The sequence below is a fragment of the Cygnus olor genome, chromosome 5 (assembly GCF_009769625.2).
Source record: "Cygnus olor isolate bCygOlo1 chromosome 5, bCygOlo1.pri.v2, whole genome shotgun sequence".
NCBI lineage: Eukaryota > Metazoa > Chordata > Aves > Anseriformes > Anatidae > Cygnus > Cygnus olor.
This window is the reverse complement of record NC_049173.1, coordinates 11,569,889-11,593,198: the sequence shown is the minus strand read 5'-3', so window position 1 is coordinate 11,593,198 and position 23,310 is coordinate 11,569,889. Positions and strand designations below refer to the sequence as shown.

Below are 23,310 nucleotides of genomic sequence, written 5' to 3'. Positions count from 1 at the left end.
GAGCAGCTAGGTTTCTGAGACAACTTGTTTGTCTTGTATACAGGCATCTTGTTTACAATTCAACACTTTAAAACTGATAAGTACGATGGAAATACGTATCTGTGTGTTTGTATAGTTTAATGCTGCTTGTCTGAACACACAGTTTTAGTCAGTAACAGAACACTTAAAATGTTTTCGGTATTTCTTGTGAAGATGTAAAAAACCCCAAGAGATGTTGCTCCATGTCCAGCCCCAGCAATGACAGACGACAGAAGTACCAGTCATATCTTTCCCTCTGCCCTATGCAGAAATAGGCAGCTTATTGCTGAGTCTTGCAGGGAGGCAGAGCAGAACCGAGGCCAAGAGCTTGAGGATGTGCGATGTGCCCAAGTAGGCACGTGCTCTATGTGAGGGCACACCTCAGCCAAATCTGCCTGTCCTGCCCTCCAGCAATGGAGGGGGGTAGAATGTTTCTCATTGCAAGTAAACATTAGACACCTTCGGGCATGAGAAGCTAGTGTTTTTCAGGAAGTGAATGAAAACATGCAGAGAAACAACTGCAGTAACTGCTTGCAACTACATCTCCCATTCATTTCAGGCAGCTAGCATACAGAAGACTGCCAGATGTATGTATAAGCCGGCATTTGGATTGTCTACTTTGTTAAAGACGGAACTGTACTTCATAATTCTCAGCTACTTGCAGTCTTCTAAAATACAAGGAATGGGGAAAATACTGAAACTGAGCAGCATTATCGTTCAGAAATTTTTATTAACATATTGGGTTTAACTGTTAAAATACAGATAAACCTTGTCACTGAGAACTAGGGTAGTTATCTCCCTGTAGAGTCCTTGATGTGCGTGCTTCACATGGTTTGAGTCAAAATAAAACAGTTGAGGAAAAGATGTAATAGTCTCTTTAAAAGACTTTGTATTTTACCAGCTGTAGGAAAAATCAGTACTGGAAGGACCACAGTACCCAATCTGAGGTTAATAGTGGCAGCTACTTACATTTCTGGTCGCAGAGTACATCCCTGTTACAAACCGTAGTCAAATAGCATACAAGGAGCCTGGTTTTGTTTTTTTTTCAGCAATATCTTCTGTACCATTTGCAGGTACCTGACAGCTTGAACTTATCCATCCCATCCTTTCTTCCATACGGGGGAAAAAAAAATGATTCTAGGAAGAAAAGGGATGCTAATAACTTACCTGGAGAGAACTTAGAGTTCTACAGAAAAAATTAAAGGGTGGAACACAGATCATCTCAGTACAGAATTTTGACTTGAAGAATGGTGGTAGGAACAATACTTCCCAATTTATAGTTTAAAGTTGAACGTATTTTAACTATAAAGCAAGTCGGAAAAACTCAAGATTGCCTAATAATCCAAGAGCCAGAGAAGTGTAAGTGGTCTCCAGAAGAATAATAGCAAAGAACTTGTCATGAAATAAATGCCCATGAAGCACTGTAAGTACAAAGCCCTTTAAGACCCACCTGAAAGCTTAAAAGAAATGGAGAAAAAATATTTTCAAAGTGATACTTCAATTGAAATACCCAATTTTCATAGCAAAAGCAATTTGCTGAATGTGAACTTGCTTCTTTTCATTGCAACAGACTGACAGCCCCAGATACTTATTATGTGAGACAGAATTGCTGGTAATATACAAAATACTACTCTGATAACCTTTTCTCTCCAAGTTTAGAGCTACGAAAATTTCTGACTTTTTATTTTTCAACAAATATAATTATTTCCTGGTGTACAAATAAGGTAATTACCTACCTGATATTATTCACAGATGCAAAGAGTTGCAATAACACTTGAAAACAGGAAAATATCTTGTGAAAACAAGATCTGAGGGAATTCTTTTGAGGGGTGGGGGTTGAATTGTTGAATGAAACTGTTTAAACTTCAGCATCTATTGTTTGAGACTTCCAGAAAAGAGCTTATAGGAAGCTACCAATACAATTAATGTATCTGTATAAAGAACATAGTTGGCCTACTGTATTACCCTAGATAAGAGAGCTCTGAGTTTGGATCATCAGCCAATTGTAGGATTTTTTTAAATTTCTGGTTTAAGAATCTGGAGACCAACATATGCTTGATCTGTTAAAAATCATGTGACAAATTCATAACTGTGGAGAGCAAGATCCCTCAGATACAACAGTACCTAATTTTTGACTATCATTTGTACTTCTGCATACCATGCTTAACCACAAATAGGTAACACTCGGCAACTCACCATCTTCCCCTCTTGGAAAAAAAAACAAAGCAGAAAACCACACTGGATAAACTTGTGGTAAAAAAAGGTAAGGAGCTGGAGGTTACTGTTACACTATGTTGCCTGTAGGCCTGCCATCCTTAATTCCTATGCTTAGCATCACACCTTTTAATTATTTGTGTGCGTCTGTAAATTAATGCTAGATAATCAAACAAATATTAGATTGCATTGTTACTGTTCAAGCTCTCTGTCTGTTCTCTTTGAACGATATGAGCAGCTAACATACAAGCGTGACTAAGTGGGGAGATGATAACTGTAACACAACAGTAGACCTCGGCTGGTCACTCTGTCTTCATGTACTCCTGCTGCAGTTTCAAGATAATCATGGTCAGGAGTGTATTTTTTGCTTAGAACTGGAGGAAAGATGACCTTCATCCAGTACGAGTTTCAATAAAATGAGAAACAGCCTCTACCTATACTGTTGCAGTCCGCTGTTTAATTCTCCCTGTTTTATGGTGTTCTACTGGTCTACTACACAACTGCCGCTAAGACTGTTTACATATTTGTTTAATCCTAGTAAGAGAAAGCTGCTATTTCTGTGGCATACCCAGGATGAGTAGCAGCAATATAGATTACCCTGCAGAACCTTGTTCATGTGCTGTAATTTACAATGATTTATGTAATTTACAGTTTACCGGGAGGTATTTCCATTCTTCCTATTGAGATTCTAGAATTTTGCTAGGAAGAAATGGTATAAAATGAGCAAATGTAGAGTAGGCCATGCTATAGGCACAAGATAGTGAACTTGGACAGTCAAATTTGAATCAAACCAAAAAATGACTCCCACGGTACATAAACATTTAGCTTGCTGAGATTTTCACATATAAAGAATTTGCTAGTAATGACATGTCGATCCTCAGCATGTGAAAAGAATGCCTTCTTCAAAACACGAAGATAAACATTAGATAGCCACACACTTCTAAGCAGTAGATCTCAAAAGAATTTGTAAAGAACTTCAGTATCATGAGCTTCCCCCTTTGAGAAGGTCCAATGGCAAACTTGGGCATGCTCAAAGTCACCCAGACACTGAATGGCAGAACAGGGAATAGGATGGGGATGTAGACTGTATGAGACACTGATTCTTTAAACAACAACAATAAAAACCCTACGTACTGGAAAACTTCTAACTGAGCGGGAGCAATCATTATTTTCACAAGTTTATATCCTAGAAAAATCTGGAAGGAGAGCTGAGAGAATAATGGGCATAATTTATTTTAGATTACTCACATTTTTATAGAATTGTTATGTTAACATGTATTTTGCTGCATCATTTAAGCTGCATCTTAACCAATTAGGACAAATAGTTTGTCTGGACTTAGAGCATCAATCTCAAATTGATAATTAAGGGTTGCTTTAGTAGCTTTAAATATTTTTTTTTCTAAAATGTGATCCACTAAGCTGTCTGCTGCCTCTGTTCCTGCCTTTCACACTGCCTCATGCCTGTGCAGCTGTAACCTATCTACCACAACATGCCTTTTGCCACCTTTCTCTGCCTATCCCCAACCACCCCCCTCTCATCTCCACCACAAGCTGTGCAGTGGTGAATCTACCACGAAAGTAAAAAACTAAGCTGTACTTGATGACTATAAAATATAAGACCTGAAAATGTATCACTGATTGCCTTATAACCCAAAAGGAAAAGAACAAGAAATTAAAGGATGGGTAAACAGTGCAGCAGTGATGGTCACAAATCTAGACTTTTGCTGCCTGAGTTAGATTTTACAGTTGAGTTGCTGAATTTTGTTTCATTGTTTCTGTAAAAGGGGCAAAAAAAGTTAGGCAGCACAGGACATTCCCTGTTGCTGAGCAGTAGTGCTGATCTGGCATTGGTTGCTTTTCACTTTCTTGTTGCACAGAGAGCTGTTGCACAGCAGCAGATGGCCCAGAGCTCTTCGGTTTCAGTGTCAGGAAGGTAGGTGAAAAACCCAGTTATGAGCAGAGTAATTTAGGACTAACAGAAAAAAAGTTTGTTGCAAAACCTGTCCTGCAGCTATACCAGTTGACCAAAGATTTCTAAACCCTAGCAAAGTAGGCCTCACACAAACATACTCATTTGGTTTGTAAATAGTAAAACTGTTTTGTAAAACATCAAGTTAATGATTGCATTTTTTTTAAGGAGATCTCAGGAGTTTTAAAATCAATGGTATCAAATTCTAATAAACACTTTCCAAGTATGATAAAAATACCTTCTAAACACTTGCTTTGTATAGAGCTAGAGAGCAATACCGTTATATTAAATTGTTACTGAGGATCTGTAAAATTTCTGAAACATGATGAAATACATTCATGTATTGCTCTTACAAGCAACTAGCTGCAGTATCAGTCACTGTTTAAACTTCTGATTAAGAGCACTGCTTGAAGAGAACTGGCCAAAGTTGATCTGTTTTTGAATCAGACAAAAAGTTGCTCTATCTTTTAGCTAGTAAATAGTTATCTAAAAATATTTAACAGTTACATTAACTGTATCAAAATCAAGTATCTCATGTGATTGCATAATTTGCATGTTCTCAATAAAGCTTGAGGTTGAAGTCATTAAATACAGGAGGTAAATACCTTGCAGAAATCACTGGAAAAAAAAATCTAAAAAATATACAAAATGATAGGTCAAGTTAGCTGCCATTTATTCAATAATATGAAAACTTGTATTTTTTAGGCAACATTGCATTTTTATATTGAAGCTCAACAAATCCTTTCATGTTATTTTTAACCAACCCCTTCCTCCATCAGGTTCTAAAAGGAAAAGATATTTAGGAAGTTCAATACAGAGTGCTCTCTAAGCTCGGCCAGAACAATGCTTTAATTAAATATTGATAGTCTTCAGGAACAGAATACCAAAATGCTAGGTAAGCAGCCCGTTATAACCTTGTGGGGTTTTCTGACAAATTGTCAGAAACACAAAATAATGCACTGTTGTTTTTGTTAGATCTCTAACAATGACAGCATGATCGGGGCTGTTTCACTCACTGCATAGCCATGCTTTTCCTCACCCTCCAAAATCTTTACAAGGTGGTCAGTAACCTCCTCCTCTTCGTTCTATAGCAGGTAAGTGGAAATGTTTCAGGGAAGACTCAAGGGCCTTCTGTTTCTCAGACTGTTGAGGAAACAACAGAAGTTTGAAATGTGCTCTGTAAAACATATTTGGCTGTTATACTTTAATGAGCAAGTTAGAGTCTATACCTCGATATTTGATCCCATAAATCTAACAGACTGTACCACGGAGGTTTCCCCACTTCCCTTAGCTGTAGGAAAAACTGAACGCAATGTAGGCGTAGGACAGGAAGTCAGTTTGGCTACTCCAGAAAGATTTAATATTGGTAATTCTCCACAAGGGGGTCGATGTTGTTTTGTTTTTTCCTGGGCTTTCCTAAGAGAATCCTTTTAAAATAAAGAAATTAAAATTTATTTTTTTCTGATAACATCTTAAAGAATAAAAAACTAAAAGCAACAACAAAACAAAACTACTCAGCTAAATACTATTTCAACTAATTCGTTTTAAAAATTACTAACTCACATGATGTTTCTTGCGATTTTTCCCTATTGTGCTTCTTACAAAGCTCACATTGATGAACCCAAGAACTAAACAGGTGGAAAAAGTGTCTGCTTGCATGAAAAGAGAATTCCTGCTTTCTATGTCAAATGCACAGCAGAAAATATATATATATTTTTATCTACTGTGGTGATTTTTGTGAAAAAAGTGTATTTCAGAGTTTTTCATGCAATACTAACTTCTATCTCACCTTGCAGACAGAATGAACTCTATGACTGCATATGTTGAGTATTTTTCATGTAATTTGACTATAAACAAAGTTTTACTTAGAATTTAGTTAGATTTTTTCATCACATTTTAATTTGCTGATTTTCAGTGTCGAGTGTAAATTCAGTATTTGTCTGGATATGATCTGAATACGGATAACAAAGTAAACAAAGAAACAAAAACCACCAACAACAAATGTATTGAAAATGTAGACTGAAGGCTTTGAGAGCACAAATATATTTTCTCTCTCTGCTACAGCTTTATCCGTAAAACCTTTTTAAAAGTCAAGGGTAGATAGCAAAAAAAGCAGAAGACCATATTTTAAACAACATGGCACTGACTCTCCAAGTAGCAGCACCTATGAAAACTGTCTGCCAGAGGTACTACATGGTATCACAGCTTTTATATTCTAACCTGTGTTTCAGGGCCTGGGGGGATGGCGAGCTGCATCAGACCCAACAAAGACTGGTGTCTGGGCAGACTGAATAAAACCAAGTAATCAGCTTAAGTAAAACATTTGTTTCTAGCTAACAAGCTCAGTGTCACAAATTACTTTCTCTAAGTGGGCTGACAGTGCTTCCACTAAAATATTACCTGTTTTTGGCTTTTCTTTGAAATTTGCCACAAATGCGGAGGTACTTGCCCTGCTGTATTTTCTAGTAATCTTACTCTGTGCGTGGCCAAAGCTTGTGTATCAGCTGCCCTAAAAAGTTTGGGGGAAAAAAGAAAACAAAAAGAGGAAAAACATCAGTTGTGCTTTAGGTGAAGTTTGGACTCAGTGCAAAGACTTATGTTGACTGATATTTCATTGTGTTGCAACGTAAATATTAGCACTGTAAGCGAACTTCACTTCAGTCCTCTTTAAATAATAAGCACATAGTGTTCCCCCACTTTTTAATTGTAGTCTTCAAGACTGAAATGATTTGAAGTCACTTGCCAGAATTCTTGAAAATAAGGATGCTGTAATGCTTGATGGGCAGCAATTCTCTCATCAGGATCATATTTTATCATTGCATACAGGAGAGAGAAGGCTTTAGGAGATAAATTGTGCACAAGAGGAGGTATTCCTTTTCCTTTTTTAAAGGGGAAATCAAAATTCATAATTGTTGACCTGTGTTAAGGAAGTTGAGAACAAACAGTTATTCATGCATATTCAGAGAGAAGCTAAAACCGACTGAAAAAAGTTAGTCTAATAAGATTTAGGTAATGACTTATTAGGCGCAAGTAAGTAATACTTGGAAAAAAAATGTTTTCTTTCTTAACAATTTATGCCATTGACCTTAAGGATACTACAGAAATAAGGCCAAATAAGATTGATGTAGGCTCAAATTTCTTTTGCTCTGCCTACAAGAGTCACAAATACATGCCTGTCTCTGGGGCTTGGGGAGAGACAGAAGACACCACTGTCAGCAGGTGTCACAAAAGGATTTGATTTTTGTGATGGTTCCCTGTATAGAAATTGTGCACAGCTGTACAGTTGTATTTTGAATATTTGAACACTGAGACCAATAGCTATGGAAATGCATACTTACTGCTTGAACTTGTCGAGAGTTTTCTTGGCAGGAGTGCCTATGACATCATGGATTTTTGAAATTTGGTCCAGTTCGTTAGATCCAGGAAAGAGAGGCTGAAAACTGCAAGGTAAGAGATGGAATTAGCACTACTGAACACAAACTAGTTTAAATGGCATAGCTGCCACTTTGGTTAACATTTTTTCATTGAAGAGAAAGATAATCTTTTGTGTTATTTGTTTGGTAACAGTTTAATACTAGCCAACAACAGAAAGATAACGTGAGCAGTAGATTAATACAACTGCATTTTTGGACAGAAAGGATAGTTAGGGTTATTAAACAGAAATCTGTAATTGCCCTCTCCTCACAGGTTTTAAGTAAAATATGTAAAGACAACATCCCTCCTGGTCAAAGGTAATGGGTATGGGATTCTGTTTTCTTCTAGCGAAGTGGCAGATCCCAGAAGACAGTATGAGTTTTCTCATTTTAAGACAGCCGAAGCAAGCAGTCCCTCTTGCTGTGTATGCACACAAATACATATTTATAAGAAACATTCCATTCTTACACGGAGGTTCTTTACAAGCAGCAATACTGGAAAGATGGTATTTTGGACTGCATTCCTGAACTTGATCCTCAGTTAATATAAAACTTGCACAGAGTCCTTGAAAATTGTTATCAATAGAGCAATCTGACTCAACAAGTTAGGTCCACTATCATTTGTTTCTTGCATATGTTCCCTTTCTCCATACTAGCAGAGCATTTCCTTTGGTATATAATTTAAGAAACACTTCAGTAGCACCACTTGATTCTTGAAAACAAAACATTCATCCCTTTTTGAAGAAGGAAGAAACTTCTTTTAACTGTTTGCAAATTCAATCAAACAGCTGGCTGCACATCTCTCTGAATGTCTTCATAAAGCTTTGAGAGGAAGAAGGAGAGAAAAAGAGAGCTGATTCATGTTGTGCAGCTGTATCTCTTGAGACAAGCAGTTGGGAGTGGGTTTTTATGTGAATTACAAAAATGCGCTGCCTCTAAATGTAAAGCTAAAACTTAACAAAAGACAACTGCGCAATGCACAAAAGAAACATAATCCAGGAGCCCAGGTTTATAAGGAATAGTGAAAGGAAGAACAAGGTGTGAAAGAGAAGCATGACTGAGTAAAAGATTAAAAAATCCTTACAAAATGTGGTCTCAAGTGTAAAGGCTTATGCAAATGTTCAACAGCAAAAACTGCAAGATTCTCCTAAAAAGAAACAAACCTGTCCGTACTTTCCTTCAGCTTGGCAAAGCTGTATCTTTTAAAATTCAGTTATTTCCAATAAACGTTTCTCGTTTCTTTCTGAACACATCTATTAGGTCTCTGAAAATGTGCAGTGGTTGCAAAGGCTGATATTTGTTTCATTAAGCTAAAATTACGAGGAAACATCTTTAAGGTTTTTTACACTTAAAAAAAAATTAAGTTTGCAGCATGTAATTTCCTTGCAAATCTTCAAAGCCCACTGATTCAAATTGGGATGGGAAAACATGGCATTTTTAAAGCATTTGTTCCCAATTTACTTTGCAAGAGAACTGCCACATTTGGAATTTTTCTGTTAACAGTTTTCTGACCGAAGGAGAATTGTTTCTACAAGTTAGCAGCCAGAGCATAAGGGTTGTCATTTAATGTGATGGTGACGGCAGCAGCTGCACTTGCCATGTGGAGGAGGAGGAAAGAAGCAAAGCAAATGTTACCACTCCTGGTTGCATATCAGAGGCAGTAGTGTGGGAGGAGAATAAAGAACTGCTGCTGTTGCTAGGGCACAAAGATAATGGAGAAATACTCATGGTGGTTATTTTTTCTTTTTTTTTTCTTGAAGGCCAGTGACAATTTTGTTGAATTAATAGTTTTATCATCTTTGGGAATCCTGAAGGACTTTAAGCCAGGTTTTTCTGAACTCTTGCTGCATCAGAAACTAACTTCAAAATATTCCAGGACAGAAGGTCCCGGCACAAGGGTCTTGAACAAACTATTTTATAAACCAAACCAGTAAGTCCAAGGGATTGTCTTCTATGATCTCATCTGTTTTTGCAGAAGAGTAATTCATTAGAAGAGGGAAAATTTTACCATCAAGTGCATGAACAAGACTGAGGATGGTTAGTTATACTCATGACAGGAAATGAGCCATACTTCACAGATACGGCAGATAAAATTCATTTTTTATCAAACTGAAACATGAAGTCAGGGGGCAGGGGGGACTGCTCAAAAATGCTGTTTTCCTTGTAAATATTTTTTATGGCTATTATGTTCTCTTAATCATCGCACTGCTTTATTACTAACCTGCCAGAGGGTGAAGAGAGGACCAGACAATGGACAATAAATGCCTCGTGAACCCGGCAGACTAATCATGCACTGAACTTCCATAAAACCGTGGAAGCAAAGATCAGATTACCTATACCATGTGCTCCTTATTTCAGTTGTTTACCTTTGATTTTCTCGATTAGCAATAACGAACTGAACACTGTACCTTGTGATTTCATAGAAAACACAGCCAGCGCTCCACATATCAATTTTGTAACTATAGTAGCCATCTGTAAGCAAGCATTCAGGTGCTCGGTACCAGCGTGTGGAGATATATTCTGTGTATGGCTGCTTAGAATATATACTCCTACAAGATCCAAAATCTCCTAGCTTCAGGGTATTCTGCTGCAAAAATAAAGTATTTTGACAATTTAGAAAGACTGAAGTATTCAAGCAAAGATTTTCCTTAAATGTGTGAAGTAGTCATCATAAAAGAAATCAACAGATTAAAAATACCATTTCAGAAAACCCAGGGAGAGTAGTATAGCAGCAAAACTGCATTTAAATAGCATGTAGCTCCAAGACTCAAAGAGATTTATGTCCCATAATATGCACAAACACCTTTCTCTTCATCATTAAAAGACAGAGCTAAGAGTTAATGGAAAAGCATATGGACTATTACTGAAGAGAAGACTGCTAAATAGGACATGAGGATTAAATTATTTTCTTAGATTTCTTGTGTTTAGCAGTGATATAACAGGTGGTTTTAGCTTTTCTTTGCAACAGTTTCTCCTGCACATTTAGAGGACTTAAAAGAAAAAATTATCTCCAGAAAATAAGATTTCATAAAGTGAATTTTGAAATCCTTGTTTTCAGACATTAGTAAAATAACATTCTGAAACTCAGAATACATTTCAATGAAGAAATCTTCTGGAAGCCAGTATCTTCTGCTCTCTTTTGTATGAATAACTGCCGCTAAACCTAGGCATTAAATGTAGAGAGAATGAGATGCAGAACTGAATGCTATTGCTTGTCTCTAGGTTAATACAGAAAGGAAAATATGGATTAATACATGATAAAGGACCAGTTTGCAGATTGGCATAGACACACAAAGGCTGTAACATATCAGATTCATCTGGATTTAGCCACTAACAAACCTGCTTGTTCATTCCTCTAGACCAGGAATGAAGTATTAGAAGCACCTGTTTGTATATATTTAAAAACTGTATTTTTATTCATGAAGAAGCATTACTTTCTCAGCATAAACAGAAAAATATCAATATACTTCACTTTCAGTTAAATATTCTCACATGAAATGAATTACCTTTATTAATATGTTTTCTGGTTTCACATCTCTGTGAAATATCCCATTTCTGTACCAATATAAACAGATCAGAGAGAAGAGTTCAGTGAAAAGATAAAAATTATCAGTGCTTCCAGTTATTTGTAAAAAAAAAAAAAAAAGAGTAAAGAAAAAGAGTAAAGAAACTAACACTCTTTCAGCCTTATCAACAGCATAGTAAAAAGTTGAATTTTACCACCATGGCGGTACAACAGCTACAGGAATGGGGAAAGGGTCAGTTGAGGAAGGAGTCAAGCTATCTGGTGTTGCTCTCAGCGGGGTTAGAAAAGGATGGAAAGGGCCCCTTCTCCCAGCAGGGCTCCTGCACAGAGAGCAAAGCTCCCGTGGGGTGCTGTGCAGCACTGGCTGCCAGCTTGCTGACTTCCAGGGCTCTGCTACAGGCAAAGAAGTATCTGGGCAATGGCCTTTTTTCACCCTACAGCAGTCTGCTGCCTCACATTATACGTATCTACCTAGAGATGACTCTGAAATAGATGTATGATGCGTGTACTGTAAAGCTGCTGCCGAAGCAGGTCTCTTACCTATGTATGTGATCAAGAGATTTGCATAACTGATACATGTAGTTCTTTATTTTTTTTTCGGGTAATGGCTTTCTCCTTCCTAGAATTAAATTTCAAGTTGTACAAGTCCTTTTTAACAAACAACAGAATACAAAGAAAAAAACATCTTCAGCTTCCAATTTATATTACCTTTTTCAATTATGCTATTTCGGTCATTTATAGCTAGCTTTGAAATCCATTTTCCACTCAAATTCAGACATAATTTAAATTTCAGTACGCACCAGAATAGTTCAGCTAACATAGCTGTCAATTCAGTAGTCTATAAACTGCCTTAGCTTTTACTGTGTGTTTTTCTTGCAATATCTGTCTCCAAGTTCTAATAGAACTGGAATATATCACTTCCAAATGTCTCATTTCCTTTCTAAAAAAAGGAACAGGCCTTAAGGTTCAAGATTCCTATCAATCACCTCAAATTAGTGCAATGCTTAAATAACTGTGATTCACAATCGAGTTGCAAATTACAGGTTAACCTAGGTAGTTTAGCTTGCTATTGCAGTTGTGCAGTAAGCACAATTATAAAATTTACCTGTTTTTCAGAGCCCTTCAGTACCTACACAGCTTTTTTCTTTTACAGGCTCCAAAGGCCTTTTAATCTTGCTGTAATGCCTTTATGTAATGCTGCAATGTCATCAACAGTGGCAGAAGTGATCACATTTCTGAAAACCAGAACAGGTACTGGTTTGCATGCTGACAGCAGCGCGAGTGCTTGGCATGGGAGGAGGAGGGAGATGAGCAGGGCAAAAACTCGCTGCAAGCGAACCGGTGTCCCCAGCTGCTCACCGTGCTCCTCCAGCCAGCCACCATAATCCACCGAGCACGATTAGATAACAAAGCGCTTGAAACAGAGCACCATTTATACCAGGAATTGTAATATTATTACCCCGGTAGACAGAGATGGTGTTTTCAAATTCAGGTTTTTTGTTATTTACAGTAGAAAAGATTTTATGAAGTGTTGTTATTTAACCCAACTTGGACTATTACTAGTATTTAAAAAATCAAGCCTTCATGAAAAGAAGTCATGCTCAATTGTTGTTGTTTTTTTTTTCTTCTTTACAGGTAACTACTGAAATCTGGAGCAGATGCTTTTCTACTTTCAGATTTATCACTACACAAATCTTATTTGGAAGTCATTACGAAGTAAATTTGAGGCTACAATCATTTTTTCTACAGGCCATCTTCCCCACCTCTCTCTGAGCCTTATTTTTTTTTTATGATTTTAAATGACCAAACTGTTCTTGATTAAAGAAAAGGCAAGGCTGTTTTTCAGTCATGAAATGACTTGTGGTACCACTACAAATTAATAGTTACAGAATTATGACTTTGTGTGAAGCCAAATAGCCTTGGTTGAAATAACATGAATCTGTTGCCAGTGTAATGAAGGGGGAGAAAAAGGATCAACTTCCCACATTTATGGCATTACAATGAACTGTCCTCCTAATTAAAAGAGTGTCTTCATACACCTTGATAAATTAGAAATTAATTTACAGCCAATCCCTGTTTTTCTTCACTACAAAATTTTGTACAAACCATGCTTACCTTTAAATTTTTCTAACTTAAAGCTTTTTTAAATTGTCCTGCACCTTCTTTGAACTTAATTTTGCAAGATTCAGAGTATTCAGAAAATGGCAGGGATTTATATTACTATATACTGTAGAAATACACAAAAGACTACAAACTGTCTGAAATGTAACTACTTTTGTACACTATGAAAACTGTTTTCAGGCAGAGCATCGCCAATACACACAATTTAGTTGTTCTATAAATTAATACTGCACTCCTTTAAGTCATAACCCTGAAAATTCAAAAGCAGCTCCTATTTTCCATTGTTATCCAGATATCCCCGGTCAATAAGTGTTCTGGCTCAGAATTGAGATTAATTTTCCAATTTAAATATGAACTCAGAATTTTTGCCAAACAACTATTCTTTTAAATAAGCTGCCACATCTTATATTTCTCAGCTTTGCAGTAAGCCATAAATAGAGTTGTCTGGGAGAGATTTAAAAACAAAACAAAAAAAACAAACAAAAAAAAACAACCCACACTTATTTCTGCCCCATAGTAAATAGTCCTTTTGACACTTTGTAGAGTGAGAGAGTGGCTGTGGTGGAGTTCAGCTGCCTGGCAAGGTAAAACCACCACATACTTAGGCTTACTTTGAAATCATCAAACTTAATTTCTGAAAAAAGCAGCAGGAAAACAATCTTCCTATGGAAAAAAATCCTGTGAGTTTGATAAGAACTGTATTTAAAATTAAAAAAGCAGAACATACTGAAACTATTAGGCTAATTTCCATCTGTGTACAATGTTTAATATAGCAGGTTTTGTCACATGAAAAGAACAAGAGAAACACTGAGAAATGTACACCAAATGAAATTTGGTGTTTTGGATTTTTTTTAAAGGCAGTTAAAAAACAGATCTAAACATTCTGATTTTCCATAAGTGAAGTATAGTATGTTTCCTAGAAAAAGCTACAGGATTGTTTTTAATGCACTGGACTAATTCACTGTCAATGAGGGCTCCTTCCTATATTCTACTACTCACTCTGACTTAATAACTTCACAAATTGATCACAGAAAAATAAAAAGCAGCAATTATTCATAGCTGAATCTACAGAGTCAAGTAAGTGTATTTTAATCTCAGCTCTTTATCTAGGTCAGAACAGGGTTACTACTTTTGTTAGAGATCTGAATACTCAATGTCATGAACATAATGTTTGAGAGCAAGTCTTTATTCTATTGCACGGAATATCAGTTGCATGCTGAGTTACGGAAATGAATCTCCCAGCTCTCAAGACATTACATATTTTTAATTATTAAAAAAAAATCCTCTTTTAATATTGAAATTGAAAGTGGCCCTCCATTTATTGTATCCAACTCCTTTGGGTTTCTGTAAGAGATCTGTTTTTAAGTTAGCTTTTGTTCTAAACCTTTCTGTAGGAACTCTTCCTTAAGATTTATGGTCTCCCACCTGCCTTGACAAACATCTCCAGAATTCTTTATTTAGGTGTTTTCAGTGAACTACGTTATTTTATAGAGAAAGCTTGGTAAAAGGCATTTTTTACTAGACACAAAAATTGAAAATCATTATTCATTGATTCAGTAGTCTTTGAAACAAATGGGATTAATTCTCAAGTTGTTTCGTTATAGTCCTGACTTAACAAGAACCTGTTTAAGTATTTTTGTTATATAAGGTAATAGTTTTGTAGAGAAGATTGTTTCCCTGTTTTCAAGTGACTGTGGAAAGATCGCCATTGACGTGACCCCTTAGAAAGCTTCTGCGTGCATCCATGCTTTAAACTGGGAATTTTGCACTGGAAATTAATATAGAATGAAGCAGTACAGCATAAAAATTCACTAAAAGTTTCATAATATGTAACAGTGAATAACCTGGTGCAATACAGTTAATTCCACTTTGTGATCTACAGGAGGAGGGGTTGTCTGCTTAAGCACATGCTACATACCTTTTATCAGCTCATAAATATTCATGTCCATAAGTTCACATATCAGTGAAAGGGAGCCGGCTTTTTTATCACTGAAGAAACAAATTAGGAGACTTTACGATCTGATTTACTCGTGAAGGTATTTGAATGCATGTTTTCTGAGTATGTGACACTGTTCACTATCAAGAAATTTCTAGTAAATTAAATGGTACAACGTTACAATAATATAGAGGAAACGTTATGCCAGACATGGAAACACTTTCGGTCATTAGTATCAATGGAAATGGGTACCTGACTCTGACGGGAATCTGTTTTGCTGACAATAGCAGTTTTAAGTATTATCAAGATACGATTATATATCTGACACCTTATTTTCCATTTCACTGCCCTGCAAAGGCAAATGCTTTTAGGTCTTCAGTTTTCTAAGAAGAAGGTAATTGAATTAAAGTACACCCCGTTTACAATGCTCCGTTAACCCAGACAACAAAAGGTTGAGGGTACAATCTGCAACCCAGTTTACAGACAGTGAAAGAGCCAGGCGAGCTGGCTGGCCATCTGGGTTACACTTGGTTAACAACACGGCAGCTGAAGCTGACAATTCCAGAAAGCTGAGCTGCTGACACAATTACCAGCTTTTCATATATTTGTACTAAATGGGTCTGCTGATAACAGTACAGTACCAGAGGCTGGAGCAGAGGAATTGCTGGAGAGCAAGAAAAAATGTTTTAAGCATTCAACAAGTTTTGTGCCAAGTACTCAGAATAACGAACTACTTGTCTGCTGTTACATGGTGAGGAAGCATAGCACAGCAGTGGAGTAAATGCTGTCATAAAACTCAAAACTTTGTGAGGCCTCAGAAGACACCTAAGTGCCAAATGTGGCTAGAAGGAGCCCGACTCCATCACTGACTGATCTCTCTTCAAATGCATACCTCAGCTGCTGCCTAGTTTGGAGATCTAAACTTCTATTATTTGCAAAGGGATATCTGCAAAGTTGCTGCTTTGCCTGGATCCCTACTTCAACCTGCCAGGCCAAACCAAGAGCCCTGTAGTTCCAGGGCCCATTTCAGCAAATAAGCTCTGAGTGTGCCTAACCAAAATAGTCTCCAATAGACATGGATACCATGCGTAAAAGCACTCTCTGGATATGGGACATGGGTTCAAATCACCAGCAAGTATTATGTATTATGCCATGAAGTTTAGCTATGCTTAAAATATATCTAGTCTGTCATTTTAACATGGATGTTGAAGTGTTTTTCAGTCTGCTACAGAAGAGTCAGGGCAATAATAGATCACCTTTTTTTAACCAAACAAAAAAAGGCACAATGACTTTAGAATGTGGCGTATCTGCTGTTTTTTCTTTCTTGCTGGTCAAGTTCCTACAGGTTGCCTCTAGTTCCAAAAGTTACTGGATATTTTTCAAGTAAAGGGTTAAGGAAGAAATGAATGCACCATACTTACAAAACAACTTCATGTAACATAAGGATATTAGGATGTGGACTCAATCTCCTTAGTGCTTGTATTTCACTCAGATTATTCACTTGTTCAATACTGAAGTTGAATTAAAAAAAAAAAGAAAGAAGAAAAAGAAGACTGATTTGCAATCAGGGACTAGATTATAATTGTCTTTCTTCCCTGCCATGAGACAGTCAGAACCTACTCCGTTTCAGTCTGAAATTGATCTTCCAAATGCAGGACCTGCTTTGTTTCTTTATAGAACAAGTCAGTAAAGAGGAGAATGGCTTTATCCCTTCCTCCAGTCCAGAGCAGCTGGACTTACCTAGACATGGTTAGTAAGGCATTGTGCTCCAGATGTCAGCTACCGTGCCAAGCTGCTGTCTGGAAGAACTGTGTGTCACATAACAGTGTGTATCATACAGGTCATTCTGAGCTGGTGTAGCATACATACCAATTATTGCTCAGCACGATGCTGAAAGTGACAGTCTAGCCTTGCCAAATTTAATACTTAGAATTAAGTTTTAATGATAAGCAATTGCATGAAAAATGAATACCGTTCAACTGGCGTTTAAATATTAAGTTGCCCTCATAGACTTTAATAAACAACAAAACTGCATGCAATAGAAATTCTGAGGAGGAAGCAGGAAACAAAGAGCTCTGCACACTATTTCACAGATCAGAACAGGATATGTAAGCCTTCTCGTGACTTGAAGCTAAACACCAAATCATAATTTTCCAATTTCAAACTGGGAGAAATACTCTGGACAGGCAGGTTCTGTTTGAAACACTGTTATCTGTTGCTAGAAGAGTTTGTTTCATCAAAAGAATTCGTCAGTCAATTTATCAAAGAGTTAGAGGCCTAAAAGACATTTTAAACACGCTGCTTAAAACGCAGGCCAGCTTGTTACTCCCTTGCACTGGACTGCGTGTGATCTGCTCTGAACGTAGCTAAGCAGCTAGTTTAAATATTGTTTTGATCATAAACTGGGCAAATGTGGTCAGTAGTAGGTAATGTATAAATGGACCAGCAGTTCTCTAACAACACAGTAGACAATCACAAGTCACATGAATTCATTAACTGAAGATATTTGGGTTCATTTTCTTTGTTTAAACTTACTGTAATGATTTTCAACCTCCACTTTTCCATAGTCTCTGAAGCTCTGAGTTACATTGCAAATTTCACTTCAGAGCAGTGTCCTATTTTACTTATGTACACGTGTCATTCCCACTGCTATCACTAGGAAATGAAGACATTTAACCGAGAATACAAAGCCAGTGACCCAAAAGGCAGGGTTTGGTGCATATATAAATGTGGAGAAGAACATCAAGTGTATGTCTCTACTTCCACACAACCCTCTTCTCTGTTTTCTAACTGACAAAAAGCACCTATTTTGTGACCATGTAGCATCTTGCTGATGGATGTAATCAAATGTAAATGCAAGTATGAAGGAGAACTAATGCTACGCATGGAGTAAGGATAAAACTAGTGCTTTTAACTTGCATTAAAACAATACTCAAAGTGAGACTGAAATAAAACATACTGTCCAGGAGGGAGGGCTTACACATTTCCTTCTACTGTTATGTACAGACAGAATAAAACCAGCACAAGTACATTCAGTGTATTTGAAAAGGCAGAAATTAAATACTGAGTCCGCATTTTTCTTGTTTCACTCTCAACCCCGGGGTCAGGCATTTACTGCAGGGGAGGACACCAGTTAGAGTAGTCAAGAAAATAACCCCAATGCCAAATAGGAAGGCCCTTCGTAATCAGCAGCAGCTGTCCCATACTATATGCAAACTTCTTTAAGACATTCAAAAACCTTCACTTAGTCCTTATTTTGCATTTCCCCACTACATTTAAATAAGATTTTCTGTAGTAGTATAATTATGCATACCTTTCAAAGTGTTGTTTCATGTGTTTACATGCATAGTACTTTCCATCTCTAAGACTCAGTGTCTTCAGAACATCCGAAAATGTTCCCTCTCCTATCTTACCAACCAGTTTATATTCTAAAAACAAAGACATATTGTTTCAGTAAGTTTAAAATAGAAATTGTCATAAAGGCTGTATCAACCCATAATTGATGTATTAAATTCAGACAGCTTGATCTTTATTTTTTTAATAAAAGTTTTTTTGGTAACACATCGGTTATTTGAGAGAAAATATAATGAATAACAGAAAAAGTTCTGCTGCCCACATTACATAAATTCATATTTCTGAAAGTAAAATACAGGAGCTAACTACTACCTCCTTGCTTAGAGATACAATGCTTCTGCACACACCACTTCGTATCTTTTTTTTCTGCTCCAGCACATTAGCAACTCATACCTGAGTTTATTTTTTGCTCTTTCACACAAACAAACAACAACAAAGTTGTATCTTGAAAGGCAAGTGCATCTTGGCTTTGCTTCAATTTTTTTTTAAAGCAGTTACCGATTTTAAAGCTTTATTCCTGTCTTAACTTCAGGTATGGGTTTTCAAGTAGGTCAAAAATAATGCTTTTGTTTAATATTCTGAGTCTTTTCCTAATTTCCTTCAGAATTGACATTTCTTTTCTTTCCTCCTTTATTCTCCTTCAGCTTTGTAATCAACTGTTCTTTACCAATCCGGTAAAGAACGGGTTCCCCTCTCCCACCTTGTCCTCCTGTTTCCCTTTATGTGTAGCGCCTACAGATTCTATCCTTGATAATTCCTCCACTTATTTCATCTGAGCAAAAACCAGTCCTGCTTGGCTCTGTGCTACTTTTGCTTTTGAGATAGTCTTGTTATTTATGAGAGATCCAAACCCAGTCATTTTGAGGGAGGCAGAGCAGGAAACCTCTTCTGCCATATTCAGCCCTTTATGGGACTCAAAATTAGTGTAGGAGTCCAAAGCAGTGCTGATGGCAGCAAATCCGATGAAGTGTAGCTGTCTGTATAGTTACTGTGACAACAGTCCCTGGCATGCATTTGGCCTGGGACAACCACCGCTCCCCTAGGCACCTTCCTGGCCCCAGGCGAGGACTCCTTCTAAGGTCATTCCTCAAGCAGAGGTTCTGTCCTACGGCCTTGTTTTGGAGGATAAGAGAATTTACTAGCATAGATGTGGGCCATTTCATGCCAGTTGCTCTTTGTGGCCGAGAAGATTTCCAGATATGTTTAATTTACAAGGATAAATACAGCCTCAGAGTGGAGAGAGCCTGCCAAGAAATTTCGCAGAGAGACAAGTTACTTAGGCAGGGACATTCTAACGATGTCTTCCAACCAGCAATCAGTTTGTTGGCCGTCATCCCTTTTCTCCTCCCCAGCTTTCATGCTTACTCCTTTTAAAAGTCTTCCTTTACCTTGTGATCCAAATGCTTACATTTTAATTAGGGGGATTTGCACGGGGAAAATTTCTGCTTTCTCCAATATAAAAGCACAGCTTCTGTGAGAATTATCATTTGCTTTTCCCATTTTTATCACCTCCTGCTTAGGTTTTCTGATTATCATTCTTTGTGCTGTTCCAGACTTTCTTTAAAACCTAATCTTCTCCAGAAATTCAAGTATCCTTTTAATTTCCTACGTACTATTTCCCCCCTTTTTCCTTAAACTAACAAATTAGGCCATCTAAATTAGAAAAAGGGAGAAAAACGGGGTAATTTAAAAGCAATTACACTGTCTAATGCTCTTGATACAGACAATTACATACAGAACTACTTTAAAAGCAGAAACAGAATCTGAAAATCATTATGGGTAACGGAGGCGATACCTACCGGAGACTCCAAGATAGGGATGGGACCATGAGATTGATAAATTCTTGGGGCTGTTACCTGAGACCTGACCAAGGGGGGCTCTAAGCAAGGTGATCCCTGACTGGTGATCACTAAGCAACACACCTCAGCAAGTAGAATGCTTTGCACTGTGATCTCTGCCTCCTCCTTAAGTTTTAATTTCCCAACTAAATAGTTAAATATAAGATAAAGATCATAAATTCAGATCACTTATATCCCGCTTTTCTAAAGAAGACTTGTCAACAGATTTTTTTTTGTAGCAACTGATATTCTCCACTAAGTCACAAACCCCCGTGGGGGACCCGTGCTGGAGCAGTTTGCTCCCGGGGGATGGACCCGGTGGTACGGAGCCGTGTGGGAGCAGTTCTTGAAGAGCTGCTGCCTGTGGGCAGCCCCCGCAGGCTCAGTTCGGGAGGGACGGCATCCCGTGGGAGGGACCCCACGCGGGGAGCAGGGACAGAGAGCGACCGTGAGGGAGCGGTGGAGACGAAGCATCAGGGACTAACCGCAGCCCCCATTCCCTGTTCCCCTGCGCTGCTCAGGGGGAGGAGATGGTAGATGGGGGGGGGAAGGTGTTTTTAGTTTGTTTTTAGTTTCTCACTGCTCTGTTAATAGTAGGGAATAAATTATATAAATCTCACTATGCTGAGTCTGTTTTGCCCATAATGGTAATTGGTGAGTGATCTCCCTGTCCTTACCTTAACCCTTGAGCCTTTTTCCATCCTATTTTCTCCCTCTTCCTTTGAGGAAGGGGAGCGACAGAGCAGTTGTAGTGCAATTTAGCTGCCCATCACGGTGAAATCACCACAGGTATATTCATTTTTACAATAGAATGCCAGACATACAAAAAACAAACCAAACCAAACCAAAACAAAAAAAAACACATGAGTAACAAACACCTGAGGCTTTAAGCTGGCAAACACAGAAGAGGGAACCATCCTCTACACCAGTGAAAAAGTGACAGCAAAGACCAGAATAATTGCAATCAATTGAATGAAGTGCAGAATCAGGAATGAAAATTGCATTATTTGAAATGTCTTTTTGATGCATAACATTAAATATAAACTCTCAACAAAACAGATCACTGAAGATGGGAGAGCTTTTCTCCCCGGGAGGAAATGAGAGAATGATCGTATGACAAGTTAATTATTGTTTAATGAGAAACTGAACGGATCTTGGGCATTATAAGAATGGTAGTATAAGGGTTTTTATAGAGTAAGAATGAAAACAATTTAGACTTACAGCGTACTAACAATTTAATGCAATTTTTGAATTTGTGCCCACAAGCCAAGATTTCTGAAGATTCTTAAAAATCTATTTCTGATTCATCAATTACAGTAACTTCAAACACTGAAAGAGAATAGTCAGGTCAAAGCTTTTCAATATCACACTATGCAGCTTAATGCAGCTACCAAGCAAAACTAATTACCAGTGAGTTTACCTGAATTTGTGGTACTCTTAGGTGAAGAATGCTAGAAATTTGTAAAACTTCACAGGCATTTTAAGATGGAATGCTTCAAGCATGAAACTTAGTAAACAGTATTTGAGTTACACTTGCATATCACACTAAGGAATAAAGAAGATCTAATCCCCAGTTAATAATTCCTTCATGCATCTGTAACAATCTAGATATTACCTAATCTCTTCCTTTTTTCCCTGTTGTTTCAGCACACATGGATGTTCAGGCTTGGAATAGTTAGAGAAAAGGCAGATGAGGATTAGGAAAATAGAATAAAGTTCCATACAAGTCAACAAAATAGCACAAAGATATACAGAAGTTATTTGTAAGAAGTTGTTCTAGCACCATGAACTAGCCTAACACTGCAAAAGTGGCCATGAGAATGACAGGGAAATAACTGTTCAATAGAAAGGCGGTTTAATGTATAAGAAATTACAGGACCCAGGAAATTAAGAACAATGTAAATGAAAATAATGAGCAAATGATGGAATGCAAAGACTGGACTGTTATTACTGTGCCTAGAAAGCACAGAAAATCTCTCCCAATTTGGAACTAAAGAATCCAGTGCAAAATGACAGAAAAGACAGTGGTGCAATAACCATAATGGGGTATTATAAAAACCAAAAGTAGGTATTTTGTTGTGAGGCTGCCAAGATGCTGAGGAAGAAAACCCATGACATTTAAATATGACATCGATACATGCAGGAAGAGAGAAATAAAAACAGAGGAAGCAAGAAGAAGCTGGGTTCAGCCACGGTCCGGAGGCACCCACTCAGCGCACGCAGTGACACCCGAACGGGACAGGGGCTGTTTGTAAGGGGCACTAAGCCGAACAACGGGGAAACTCCGCGATTCCTGCAGAAACGACGGGAGGGACCCGAGGAGGGGCTGCGGGAGCGGCAGGGCGGCCCAGGAGCACGATCGGCTGCCCGGGCAGGACAGGCGCGATTCGTTCCCTCAGGGAAGCCCCGAGCCGGCAGCGGGCCGCGATGACGGCGCCGGCCGGGCTCTGCCAACGCACCCGCCGCCTCGCCCGGGCGCTCCCCACGGCCACGGCCTCCTGAGAGGCCCCGCTGCCGGCCCCGGGGACCGAGGGGACCGAGGGGACCGAGGGGACCGGTCCCGCCCCGCCGCCCGCCCCTTACTGCTCATCGTGCGCTCGCCCCGCTCCGGGCCCGGCCTCAGGCCGCCATGTTGCGTTCCCGTCGCCCTGGCAACCGCGCAGGCTCCGGCTGACAGGGCTAGGTCCCGCCCCTGACGTCACGCCTGGCCACGGGTGAGGGTGGGAGGGAGCGGAGCATGCGCAGTGAGAGCGGCTGACGCCAAGAGGGCGCCGCCTCCTGCCCTTACGCTGAGGTGCAGGGGTCCTCTCGCTGGGGCTGAGGGAATCCGCCAGTGGCCAGGGATAAAAAGGCCCCAAAACAGCATAGACTGCGATTTTCAGTGTTTCCTAGGCATTATGTGGATTTTTCTGTAGACAACA

At 38.4% G+C, this 23,310-nt stretch overlaps 1 protein-coding gene across 5 annotated transcripts; it reads right to left on the bottom strand.

Annotated features, from left to right (window-relative positions):
• Positions 1-993: 993 nt before the first annotated feature.
• MOK (MOK protein kinase) lies at positions 994-23,101 on the bottom strand. Of its 5 annotated transcripts, none has more exons than XM_040560000.1 (13): positions 22,973-23,092; positions 18,511-18,625; positions 16,619-16,708; positions 15,180-15,250; positions 11,681-11,759; positions 11,121-11,169; positions 10,023-10,201; positions 7,540-7,641; positions 6,945-7,118; positions 6,602-6,710; positions 5,431-5,628; positions 5,241-5,344; positions 994-1,155 (listed from the first exon to the last, which is right to left on the bottom strand). In XM_040560000.1, the coding sequence occupies exons 1-12, from the start codon at positions 22,977-22,979 to the stop codon at positions 5,264-5,266; spliced, it is 1,254 nt and encodes a 417-aa protein (XP_040415934.1). In that variant the 5' UTR covers positions 22,980-23,092; the 3' UTR covers positions 994-1,155; positions 5,241-5,263. The 5 variants fall into 5 exon arrangements, with proteins under 5 accessions (XP_040415934.1, XP_040415937.1, XP_040415935.1 ...); XM_040560001.1 differs by lacking the exon at positions 994-1,155 and adding an exon at positions 4,862-4,983; XM_040560003.1 differs by lacking the exon at positions 5,431-5,628 and having other exon boundaries at positions 22,973-23,098.
• Between the last annotated feature and the right edge of the window lie 209 nt (positions 23,102-23,310).